This window comes from Ictalurus furcatus, chromosome 4 (assembly GCF_023375685.1).
Source record: "Ictalurus furcatus strain D&B chromosome 4, Billie_1.0, whole genome shotgun sequence".
Classification (NCBI taxonomy): Eukaryota; Metazoa; Chordata; class Actinopteri; order Siluriformes; family Ictaluridae; genus Ictalurus; species Ictalurus furcatus.
Genome location: NC_071258.1, coordinates 8500384 through 8513707, shown reverse-complemented (window position 1 = coordinate 8513707; position 13324 = coordinate 8500384). Strand labels below are relative to the sequence as shown.

The 13324-nt window shown below is 37.9% G+C and overlaps 2 protein-coding genes across 2 annotated transcripts in view; both read left to right on the top strand.

The window, feature by feature from the left end:
• The window catches only part of bicd1a (bicaudal D homolog 1a), a 39195-nt gene extending 32307 nt beyond the window's left edge, over positions 1-6888 (top strand). The window contains exons 8-9 of the mRNA XM_053622804.1: positions 2867-2942; positions 3544-6888. Of these exons, the coding sequence (XP_053478779.1) occupies positions 2867-2914 (48 nt within the window). The 3' untranslated portion in view covers positions 2915-2942; positions 3544-6888. The remainder of the gene's footprint in view (positions 1-2866; positions 2943-3543) is intronic.
• Positions 6889-7406: 518 nt separating this feature from the next.
• The window catches only part of fgd4a (FYVE, RhoGEF and PH domain containing 4a), a 64766-nt gene continuing 58848 nt past the window's right edge, over positions 7407-13324 (top strand). Inside the window, exon 1 of the mRNA XM_053622805.1 lies at positions 7407-7537. Coding sequence (XP_053478780.1) covers positions 7435-7537 — 103 coding nt within the window. The 5' untranslated portion in view covers positions 7407-7434. The remainder of the gene's footprint in view (positions 7538-13324) is intronic.

The window sequence follows — 13324 nt, the reverse complement described above, 5'->3', positions numbered from 1 at the left end:
TATATATATATATATATATATATATATATATATATATATATATAGTTTGTTTGTTAAATATAGGTGTGCAACAATTATTGGCATCCTTTTAGTCAGTACTTTGTGCTATCTCCCTTTGCCAAGATAACAGCTATGAGTCTTCTCCTATAATGCCTGATGATTTTGGAGAATACATGGCAAGGGATCTGAGGCCATTCCTCCATACAGAATCTCTCCAGATCCTTCAGATTTCAAGTGTTTATTTTGATGTATGTTTTGGAACATTGTCCTGCTGGAAGATCCAACCACGGCCCATTTTCAGCTCTCTGCCAGAGGCAGTCAGGTTTTCATTTAATATCTGTTGATATTTGAAAGTCCATGATGCCATGTATCCTAATAAAATGTCCAGGTCCTCTGGCAGAAAAACAGACAAAACATTAAAGACCCACCACCATATTTAACCATGGGCATGATGTACTTTAACCATGGGCATGATGCTACCTCTCTGTGTGCTCCAAAACCACCTCTGGTGTTTATTGCCAAAAAGCTCTATTTTGGTTTCATGTGACCATAGAACCCGATCCCATTTGAAGTTCCAGTAATGTCTGTCAAACTGAAGACACTTGAGTTTGTTTTTGGATGAGAGAAGAGACTTTTTTCTTGAAACCCTTCCAAACACCTTGTGGTAATGTAGGTGACTTTGGATTGTAGTTTTGAAGACATTCTGACCCCAAGATGCAACTAACTTCTGTGATTCTTGGAGATTTTTTTACCACTCGAACCATCCTCTTCACAATGCGTTGAGACAATATAGACACATGTCCAATTCCAGGTTGATTCATAACATTTTTAGATATATTAGAATCATTATTATTTATTAGAATCATATTATTTCATTATTTCAAGGTAAAGTGCAGTTATAGTGGGCTGGGACAGGCTGTTTTCTAAGTGCTCTAGAAAGGTTTTATTAATATTTATAGGTTTTAATTTATTTATTTGACGCTTGACCCATGTTTAAAATATTTTTTTACCTTTCATATACATATGTATAAATGTAATATCAATGGGACATTCATGGAATCACCCACATAAGCAATAGCAAAGGCTCCATCTAGTGGTCATTTACCATAAGGGCAGTCTCTTTTAATGTTGGTATACACTCCTGAACAAGCTGCTCGTCCACCTTCAGTTGTCCATCCACTCTTGATTTTAATTACCTACTTAGCATAATGTCTAACTGCTACTTCAACTAAAGCATAGATCTAAATATTTTTGCATTAAATGGCCACTGCCTATAATTAACAATGCAGTCAGACTCATCTGTGCTATTTACGGATGTAGCATATGGAAATGCAGTGTGTGTATTATGCAGACTCAGGACATGCCCTCACATCTGCTCTGTACTATCCATTAGCTGTGTCCCAACAGACTGTGGAGTATAGTCTGTTGTATAGGATACATCATTTATCATAATGCACAAGGGCTATGGGCCAAACCACATTTGATGAGAGTTCTGGTCAGTGATGCCTCTCAGGGATTCTACATTAGATCAGCATGATTAAGATCGACCCTGTACTCAGACAGATCATCCGATAGGGTGATTTGTCTGAGATGTTTGAAATTCCTGCTGTTTGTGGACACGTATGGGTCCATATACATTTTTGATTTCCCGCTTGATGTAACACACATGAAAAGGACAGTGTTTGTTTATTCCCTTGTTCACCTGAAATGAATATTTGTTATTATATTATTCTATAAGTTTGCAGATTGTGTATAGCTTGGGTTATGTCATAGTGCCGCAGTATCGCCCATTTTGCCGTAAGGTGCCTGAATCATGGGGTTGTGTATTTAAGGTGGAAACCAGCCTGCTGTTCTTCTGTGAGGCAACTTTATGGTCTATTTAACAGCAAACAGAAAGGAGACCATTACCATTAAACAACATTGTGCCTCAAACCTTCTGAAAACATATCTGACTCATTCTGTTAAAAAAAAAAGAAGAAGAAGAAGAAGAAGAAGAAGAAGAAAAAGCTGCTTTTAGACAAACCTGTTCAGACCTGCACTAGGATTAGCTGCTTGCTGTGCTAGGAACCAGTTCTTTTATACAGTTAATAAAAGTACTAATATAGTTGAATCCTGCCTCCCAAATGAATTAGTGCTACAGGATATATATATATGTGTGTGTTTGTTATATCTTACACCATGCTATAATTTACAGTTATTATTTAAGTTATCTTCATTATTATTATTATTATTGTTATTATTATTATTATTATTATTATTATTACTGTTCTTATTCTTGTCTTTATTAGTAGTAGTAGTTATGAAATGCATCTATCTATCTGGCTGTCTGTCTATCTATCTATCTTTCTATTGCATTAAACAGCTAATCATGACAGTAGGGGCTGTAATAGAATCCTTGGCACAAGCTCGTCATGTTTCTTTGTTGTATGTATATTCTTTGTACGACTGTCTTTCTGTACTACCATCAAAACTCTTGATTTTTTAATAATCACCACATCTTAAATTCTGCAAACTCCTTCTGCTTTTTTCTTCATCCGTAAACTTTTGTCCATTGATCAAACATTACAATATTTTTATCAGTTATTCACTAATCATTGAGTTGAACTAATCAAAGCTGAACTATAATCTACACATGAGAGTCAAGAGAGTACAGTCATGTGTGTGTGTATGTGTGTGTGTGAGAGAGAGAGCGAGAGAGTGATTTAGGTCTTCTGTTAACGCCACTGTCACTTTTTCCTATGTTGTTCTATTTTTCACTCATATACGTCACTCCTGCTGTGTGTTAGTGTGTCCTAGTGTGCATGTGTGTGTCACTAACCCTGACTGTCACTCCTGTATATCTGTCTAATTTATCAGTCTCTTGTAGATTGTCAGCAGTCTGCTGCATCAGTATCGCCACGCTCCCGACAAGTGAGGAGTGGGAGAGTATTCACAGCTCGCAGGTAACCTGCCCTACAGAGGAAGTTCTTCCCTCTGTTTAGTTACCGAGCAGAGCAGACGTTCTAGATGCTTTGTACCACATGAGCTCAAGAATATTTTTAGCACACTATTCGACAAAGTCATAATTGAGTAAGCTCATACAGTACACATTTCCTTCAGTGCTTCGGGTACGTACGTTCAGAGCCCTTGAGTTTATATTTGCTTTGGCATGGGCTCGGGTTGACCGGATTACAAAACGTTATAACCTGACTATCTCTCTGAGCACTATAGAGCCCTTAGTTAATATACAACAGGTTCAGAGTGATAGCACGGCTTTATCATCATGCACATACAAAACACCCTTCGTTTAGTGCAACATATTAAAATGACTAATTCTCAAAGCTGCTTGCCTTTGTCTTGGTGTCATTTGTTTTATACCAGTTTGTCAGTGTAATTATATACCTGTGTACATTGTAGGTCTTAGATATTTTACATTTTTTCTGCAGCATTTTTTTTTTAACTGTATATAATACGTAGGTAATTTTAAGGATGTACCATTCTATAATTTACAAAAAAAAAATCATCATTTTCTTTTCTTTTTTCTTCCTTTTTTCATGGTTGTAGTACTAATATTGTGATAACACTTCGAGAAGATGAGCTACAAGAAGCCACCTCCAGACTTCCCTGTGACCCTTTTACATGTCTGTCACATCGCTCCAATATACCGGGTCCTTAGCCTATTCCACTGGCCCCTCCCATCCCACAATTTCCTGTGGCCCTGCCTACTTCCAGAGGAACTAACCAGGGGACATGCTTTTTAAACATCCGTTCAGGTGCTCCTCTTTCTGCGTGACCTCAAATGGACTCACCCTGTTTTAACCCACGTTGGTGAGCCAAGACTATGGTGCACTACTTTGCTGTCATTGGATACAAATTAACACATCTTACTTTGGAAAGAGAGAGAGTGAATATTAATGCCTGGAATGGACTTTTTAGTCATTTATTTATCTATTTATTTATGTTTATTAAGTTCTATTTATTTGCAATCTTATGTGACTGGAATTCATTTTCATGTGAAACTGAAAGGTGCTGTGGATTTTTAGAATATCAGCAACTGAGTAAGCAAAATATTGGTTTTTATCCAAAACATAAAAACATGTTTAAAAGCTTCTAAGTGGTTTGGTAAAATAAATTGATGTTTAGCAATAATTAAAATTTCTAAAATTTGTGATTAATGGCCATGGGATAAATGAGTGGATAGGAAAAGTCCTTGGCTTCCAAATTGTTTGGGGTTTTTTTTTGTTTGTTTGTTTTTAACAAACCAAGAAAGTGTTATTTGGCAATAAGATTTGCTTGAGGTATTGAATAGACCAGAACAAGTTGAATCTAAGTAACAACTGTCTGTAAATGTAATTTTCCAACATGTGGTTGAGAAACATTTGGTTTTAACCTGTGTGAAACCTTCTGCTACACTGGAAGTGTTTCTATTACAGTCATAATATTATGATGCTATGCATAGGATGTATTCTATTAATTTATATTCATTTTTTTTGCAATGCATTATTATAAAGATTATATTTTATACTTGATTTATCTCTTTTTTTCTTTTTTTGTTATTTTTTTTACAGTTGATGTGAGCAAGGTAGGTAAGATTGTTTGAATGTGAGTGATACTGTAAAAGTTAAAGAGCAGATAGTGAGTTTGGTCTGATCCTGCTGTGCTGAAACTTTCAACATTGTAACACCCCAAAATATACAACAATTGAAATCTTTTGCATCATATTTTCACTAATAAGGTGATTATGGATGTAATGTCTCTCCTCGCTCACTCTTCTCCCTTTCTCCCACCTGTGACTTAAGCACAAACACATTAATAATCTCAATAATTATTTGGTCGTATTATATCGTCAAACATACCAGCAGGACAATTTCAGATACTTTTCTGATTTAAGATGCTAATAAAATTGTAAAGAAATTGTTAAACTACTAAATTAAATCTCTACTCATTCAGTATGTAAGTATCTTTTGAGAAAGTGGAACAAAGTTGAGTTTCTCTAATGACACTAACAAAAGAGGTAATCTGATGAATGAACTTATTGTGACGCCTTTTTCAGTCTTCCTGGTACTTTTGGTACCATATCTTTTAGTTTACATGGAAGGGCTTTTGATTGTTCTATATGAGATGATTGTGTTCAGTTTGAAATTTTGTGGTTGCTTGATGTGAACAATGGTCTAAAAAGGAAATGAAGTGATATACACTGAACTGGACAATCACCCTCCTTGTTACCGGTGAAAGCATACACAGTAAAATCCCTAGTGTTAATAAACGCCCAAATCAACACTGGGGATTTTGCTGTGTAGTTGTTACAGCAGGACATAATGATACACTGCTTTTTGTGTCTATGTATTCAGTTGTGATAGTCATGATTTATGTATTTGTTCATGAAATAAACTCTGAACTCAAGATTCAGTTCTGCATGTTGTCAAAGGCTAATAAAAAAATGAGGTGTGGCCCTCCTTGAGACACACAGCAGACTGCATTTTGTTGAAAAGTATAAGATTGAAGACTGAATTTTAAGGAGTACAATGATTGAATAAGGACTGCAATATGTCACCTCTGGAATAATATTGTTAAAAGTTCATCATCTTCAGTAACCGTTTTAACCTGGTTGTGGTGAATCCTGAGTCAATCCTGGGAACACTGGGAACGAGGCAGGAATACACCATAGATGGAACACCAGTTTATCACTGGACAATATGCACATATTCAACTAGTGGGCATTTTAGAGTAGCCAAACTGCATACTGGCATGTTTTTGGTAGATGGAAGGAAACCAGAGAACCCATAATTTGCAAATAGTAATTATTCAACTCAAGAACTTAAATAAGCAATTATGCTATAGGTCTAAACACCCCTGCTTTAAAAACAATAGAAACCATCACAGAAATTCTAATGGTTTCCACTACAAATACCATTACAAATCATCAGCTAACCATTAAAACCATTACCATTATAGGTCCCTAATTGTATCCACTAGACATAACATGCCACCAATAGAAGGCAATAACTTACCAGTAGAGACCATTACAGTTTCCATTAAAACAATATAATCAGTATAACCATTAAAACCATTGTTTTTTTCAGCAGGGACTACAAAACCTAATTCTGTGATAAACATTGATGTTGCACCTGAGATTTTATGACTCACTATTACAGGCAAATACAACATGACTTTTAAGGGACATATTTATTAAAAAAGAAAGTGTGTGTGTGTGTGTGTGTGGGTGTGTGTGTGTGTGTGTGTGTGTTATATTACATCCCACACCATACTGTATGTTTGTGTACAGGCGATAGATAAAGTGTGGATGCCTAAAATTCATAGTCACCATCTTCACCAACGGGCAGGGTATTTTCTGGCTTACTTATTTCCTGATTAAATTGATCAATAAATGTTTCAACTTTTCTAATTGCCTTGCTGTTGTGTTATTTTCTTTTAAAAATAACTGTCTATGATGTAGCACATGATGGTAGCTGGTAAAGATGATAAATGATCCAGCTTGACCAGGTCAAGACACCAGGTGTTTTGCTAACTGCTAGCTGTTCAGAAAAAGCTGGATGTGTGAGTTTCATTAAAAGCTGGAGTAGAAAGGACATAATATGTATGTCTTCTCTGTAAAGGAGATAATTTTCATGTCATAAGCCTTGAAATAGGCTGCTGCTGTTGTTTTTTTCTGTGCTAAGCTGAACAATGCTGCCTTTCAGGTTACAGTCTGCGGGGACTCTTTAGCAGCACATTTGGGATTTTTTTTTTTTTTTTGTCGTTTGGCCTTTCTTGAGACAGTCAAACTCTTCAGTGTTACTTCGGGGTAAGAAAAAGGAAAAAAATAAATATATAAAACGCGTTTGTTTGTTTTTTGCAGTTTATTTGTATTTGTAGTTCTACCTCCAACTGAACACCAACAACAAAACCAGTTAAAATTCCGTTAACCAATCATGCAGTTTAATAATATCCTCACACTGAGTACACCCAGACTACTTTGCCTCATTATTTCAGGATGAAGCAAGTGAATTTGAATGACATATTTCTGTACAAGTCTGTTTTTCTGCCTTTTTTTTTGCCATTAAAAGCCTTTCTCAGACAAAAACTTGAAGTAAACTATACGAGGCATTTCCATCAGATAACATGACTTTGATATGCTCGTGCTTTTGTGAAGCGGTCACGAGGAAACCGTTTTCTATTGGCCACTCCGAGCGAGAGAAAACATCGCGACCAATCGTTGCGTTAGGGACAGTCCGGTGGGCGGGGCTTTGTAGCGGTTAAGGTGATCTCCGCGGTAACCAGATGAACTGTTTGAAGGCGTCAAACTGCGGCGTGGAGTTTGGACTCGATTTAGGGCAAATGTAGCAATCACTGCGCGGTGGTGGGGAAATGAACTAGGAAGAAGACACAGGAAGTAAGAATTTATGTCTGTTACTTTCGAGATCCGAACTCTTGTAGCGAGGATCAAGTTTTTCAATGTTGGATCGGTCTAAGGAAGACATGGGAGACTTCAGGAGAACCGCCTTCAGGAGGAAACCAAGGAGTGGAGGGTCAGATGAACATCCTGATGAAGAGACAGGTGAGTCCAGTTGGATTTATAAAGTCCTGGTGGAACACTGGGATTATTTAACACCCTGCTGAACTGGATTGGAGGATTACAGTCAGTGATCACCTTTTGAGTATTTACAGTGTAAAAATAGACACAGGTCAGATATGTGATATGACCTGACATTAAACCTGGACACACCTGTGGTCATGTGTTTGATTTTGCAAGCATGGAATACCCTTTGGGATTTTCTTTTGGCTCCAGTTGCATACAGTGGAATTTGTTTCTTTCTCTTTTTTAGTTCAGCTTTGCAGGCAAGTCCATACTGGTTATGAGTTACTCATGGGTTCTGCACACTCCTGCAAATATATCAGATTGCAGTTGCACTGCTATGCTTTGCGTTTTGTAATCGAAGATGCACTGATGAACCCCTTGGTGTGACTTTGTGGATGCATTGTTTTAAACAACACACTGTTGTTTTAAATGTGTTGGATGATGTGATTTATCAAAAAAAAAAAAAAAAAAAACATACTGAAACATCTGGAACACCTGAAATCCACGAAGACCCTGATCGTAAACAACAGACCTTTTTTTTTTTAAATTATTATTTATTGTTTTTAACACTGATTTATTACAGACATGGTTCTCAAAGTGGGGTTCCTGAAAGCAGAGCCAGGACAATCTATGATTGTTGTACACTGTGGTGGAAATTGTGGTACAACCAACAGTTATGAGAGTTATGTTTATTACTTTAACCTTTTGCTATTGACTTGAAATGAGCAGGTTGAATTAAAATTGAAATCAACAGCCAACTCAAAAGCAAGCACGCTTATGAATAAGGCATACGTTTAATTAGCCTAAAATGTGTTCTGTAAGTGAAAAGTTTAAAAAAAAAAAGCTCTCTGTCTACAATAAATAGGCAAAATATTACTGCACACGTTTACATAACGTGCCAAATATAGTTGGATTATGTTCAAGAATAAATCTTTATTTATACATCAATCAGTCATTTTCTTTTCTAACAGTTACGTAACATGGTCCATGGCTGCAAAAATTCACGTATAAATATACGGCAACCTATGCAATCACTTTTGCAAAGGCTGTCACATGGTATGATAACAAACTTTACACGTCGCAACTTTGTTTGCTTTATTCCGCTCCTTCTTGTACTTCTTGAATTGACCAAGATTATGTGTCACTCAAACCTGTACATTGCTGGCACTGACTGAAAACTGAAAGTTTAGTTCCAAAACCTGCACTTGTATGTAGGAATTGAGGGACAAGTAAGTGCTTGTAGGATAATATTTATTTATAATATATCAGTGGCAATACAGGATGAACTCTAGCTCACTCCTAGAGCACTTTGCCTGCAGCTAGGCATGTTGATGATTATTATATCAGCAATGTAGGGTAATTTCTTGACTGTTGAGGATATGGATGTGGACCTCATGCCATGTCAGCAACTTAACTTGTGTTCATGATTGTTGCACCTTAGTTTGAATCTTGACTTTGCAGGAAATTATTTTTAATTACTGTATATTAGTGTATGTTGGTGGTGGAGAATAGTGTTTGAGTATTGTTGTACTAATTTCCACTTCTTATCATCCTGGAATCAAGTATAAAAGATTTTAAGCCTAATCTTAAAGTTGAAAGGAATGAATATGAATTTCTGTGCATTTTGATTAGCGTTCACGCTAGTTTCTGGTACAGTGGTGCAGCGAATAGCGTTACAGGGTCGCAGTAACGTGGGTTACTATCCGCGTGGAGTTTTTCACGTTCTCACTGTGTCCATGTGGGCTTCCTCCAGGTTCTCAGGGTTCCTCCAACCATCCAAAGCTGGTTGTCGGTTTGGTACTCTAAATTGTTTCTAGGTGGGTCCTGTTTCCGTGCAATGGACTGGTGTCCCATTCAAGATGTTGTCCTGCCTCATGCCCAGCGTTCCAGGTATAGGGTCCGGATCCCTGACTAGGATAAAGTGGTTACTGAAGATACATGTATTAATATTTGTGCAAGTGAGTCGTGTGCATCACTGTTCTGTTTCATAATGAAGAATGGGATGAGGAATTAGTACTTTCTAAATCTGTGCGCTTGCTGGTTTCAGTCAGAGCTTTGTTTTAGCTTTAGGGCCACCATGTAGTGTTTAGGATAAATATTTGATCATAAAACATATGTCTCTCATATGTAAATAGAACAAGTCCCTAGTCATGAAGGTTCAAGAAGTGTATTTCTGAATAGTGTGACTCTTTAGCATGCACATGTTTGGTCATTTTCTGTTGCTGTTGCCGTTTTGTCATTAATATTTCAGTGTGGAGTGTGTATTGGCTGTAACACATTGCTAATCACTGAAGTTTAAAACTTTATTGTTGAAATTAAAGCAGCTCAGACTGATTTGAAAAATAAATAAATAAAAAAGTACAGCAATTTCATCCTAATAAAACGTGCGACACATGCGAGTGAATGCCTAACCTGGGATGTTTTGCGTTTGTGGTCATGACATTCACAACAAAAAAGCAATTGAGTTTAAAGAATAGTCATGCAGTGTTGAACAGGATTCTTCTCCTAAGCCTCAGACAATGGAGTCAATTGTGCTACTCAACTCAAGAAGCAGCAAGCATTTCTGGGATTGTTGGCTAGTATGAATTAGGACTTGGTGTTATCGCCTTGGCTTTACTGCCCAAGGCACTGACACTTGTTCTCTGGGGACACGCTTGCTGTTTGTAATGGACTCTAGTCTTCAATGTGGACTTTACTATAGGAGTGGATTTGGAAAAAATAAAATCTAGATTTGTAAGATCATAATCCATGTGGAGGCCAAAATACTCAAGGTAAGAGAGCAGTGGTGAAACTGGCAGTGGTGTTATACAGTATAACGGTTATATTTTATTGTGGGAAAAAGTAAAGGAATGCACTAATCCAGTCTAACTACAGCAGTGTTTATTATTGTTCTTCTGAAAGTTATCTCTTGTTCAGGATCTCATAATTGACATTGAAGCAATCTAGATCTAAATGACTATGTATGGTCATGAGCAATTTGCTAAATATGTTGCTAAGTGAAAGTATTTTCTCTCCGATGTGAGTGAGGGAGGTAGTACTGGCATGTGGCCACATGCCATGGCTTGTGGTAAATATGTCCTCAGAGATGGTGTAAGGCCCAAGCAGTTCACCCACAGCAGCTACATTTGTTGGAAAGGGTTTTGATTTGACTCTTTTAATGATGCGTAACTCCAGAAGATGGCGCTGCAAGTCTCGTCATTGTTTTGCTTTTTCAGATCACTGTCCGTTCTGCATGAAGTGCTTTGAGTTCCAACCAAACATATGTTTACTTCCTGAGTTCAGCAGCTGTCGTGCTCATTCTCTGTCTGTTCTCATGTGCCATTTCACTAAATGTGGAAGCTTGAATTGGGCAAATGAACATAAGAAAATGTAACAAACATCATGGCACATGTAATCGAATAAGATTATTACTTGTCATGTTGTTGTAGATGCTTGCATGTCAACCCGTTTAATGTTGTTGTGGCTGAATTCTGGCAAACAGCCAAATATGATGAAAAATAGGGTTTTGACCAACATTGGGGGTTCCTGTCTATGACATACTTTGATGCCTTGACTTTATAAAACCATGAATATATATATATATAATATAAAATTTTACCAAAATGATGTGTAATGTTTTTTTGTTTACTTTACAATAATGCCTAGGCTATCTGCAAAGATCATATTGAGTAAGAAGCCAGTTTAACAACTGCACCAGTAAAAACAGCCAGTCTGCCTAAAGATGTCTAAAACTTTGTTAACTCCTTGTGATTTCTTCACACAGTGAATGTTACAGTTTGATCAAGCTGTTTGATAGTTACATGCCACCACACTTTTAGTAGCCAGGTCTAACATCCAGCGCTAGCTAGTACAGTAAACTTTATGACCAGTAGATAAAATCCATTAATGTACAATGGCACTGTTAAAAATCTTACCTAACTGCAGTGTTTAACATCCTTTGTTTATTACTTGTATTCAATATTCAGATAATACAACCGTGTACTAAGTTGGACATTTCTTACAGGCCACCTTATAAGGTTATGTTTAGTCATTTTGCTTTCAGTTGGAATTTTTTTTTTATTTGGGAAAAGCCCATGGCAAGGCCACTCTGCGATGATGCACATCCTTTCTGAGCAGGATGCAAATATTCTGACTCCCAGTGTATTCCTTTGAGGAAACTCCTGCAAGGAAAACGTTTGGATATTGAGTCCTGGATGGGGGCCTGGAGATGACATAATGAGAAAGGGGAGTGAAGGGAGTAGAGAATTATGCTAAATGAAGCAGAAGGTGTTGAAAGACAACTGGTGGATGAAATAGGAACCGATGTGTGACCATAAGAATTATTTTCTTTGCATATCCCAACTCATTAGGAAGCTGGGGTCAGAGATGATGCAGCGCCCCTGGAGCAGATAGGGTTAAGGGCTTCGCTCAAGGGCACAATAATGGCAGCTTGGCGATGCTAGGGCTCGAACCCCCATCCTTCTGATCATTACCCCGGAGCCTTAACCGTTGAGTCGCCACCCCCTCGAGGTGGCTAATAGTGGTTACATTCAATGATGTGTAATTGAGTGATTACAAGAGAAAAAAAAAGTCAAGCAACTTGAGAGGGGAAAAACTGAAAAGGGTCATATAGTTATAAATGTATTATGTTTTATGATGTACACTGATCGGCCATTACATTAAAACATTTAAACATTTAAAACCTTTAATCATAACATTAAAAACATTAAAACAGGGTCCTGGGCACCCGAGGCTCATTGATGTGTGTGTGTGGGAAGCGAAGGCTAGCCTGTGTCATCCAATCCCACAATACAAATTGCTTAAAAAGTTAATGCTGACTGTGATAGAAAGGTGTCAGAACACACAGTGCATCACAGCTTGCTGTGTATCGGGCTGCGTAGCAGCAGACTAGTCAGAATGCCCATGCTGACCCCCGTCCACTGCCGAAAGCGCCTACAATGGGCATGTGAGCATCAGAAACGGACCATGGAGTAATGGAAGAAGGTGGCCTGGTCTGATAAATCATGTTTTCTTTTACATCATGTGGACAGCTGGGTGTGTGTGTTGCTTACCTGGGGGAAGATGGCACCAGGATGCACTATGAGAAGAAGGCAAACCAGCGGCATGTTCTGCTGGGAAACTTTGTGTCCTGGTATTCATGTGGATGTTACTCAGACACGTACCACCCACCTAAGCATTGTTGCAGACCGAGTACACCCCTTCATGGCAACAGTATTGCCTAATGGCAGTGGCCTCTTTCAGCAGGATAATGCACCCTGCCACACTGCAAAAATTGTTCGGAATTGGTTTGAGGAACATGACACAGAGTTCAAGGTATTGACTTGGCCTCCAAATTCCCCAGATCTCAATCGAGCATCTGTGGCATGTGCTGGACAAATAAGTCCGATCCATAGAGGGCCCACTTCCCACAGGACCAGCTGCTAAAGTCTTGATGCCAGATACACCTTCAGAGGTCTTGTGGCCTCTATGATTCATGGCTGTTTTGACGGTACAAGGGGGACGTCTACAATATTAGGCAGGTGGTTTTAATGTTATGGCCTATTTCGTGTATATTTGTGTGACCGTATGTTGGATTGTCACCGTGGCTGAATTCTGGGGGGAATAAAGCCAAAAAATGGGGTTCTGAATTGCTTCAAGTTGGGCTTTCTGCCTATAACATAACAATTGATGACCTCGAAAACCATAAATATATTTCACCAAAACAATCCAGCTGTGTTTTTATTTACATTTTAATATAGCATAGGCCAATTCCTGCAAAGATTACAT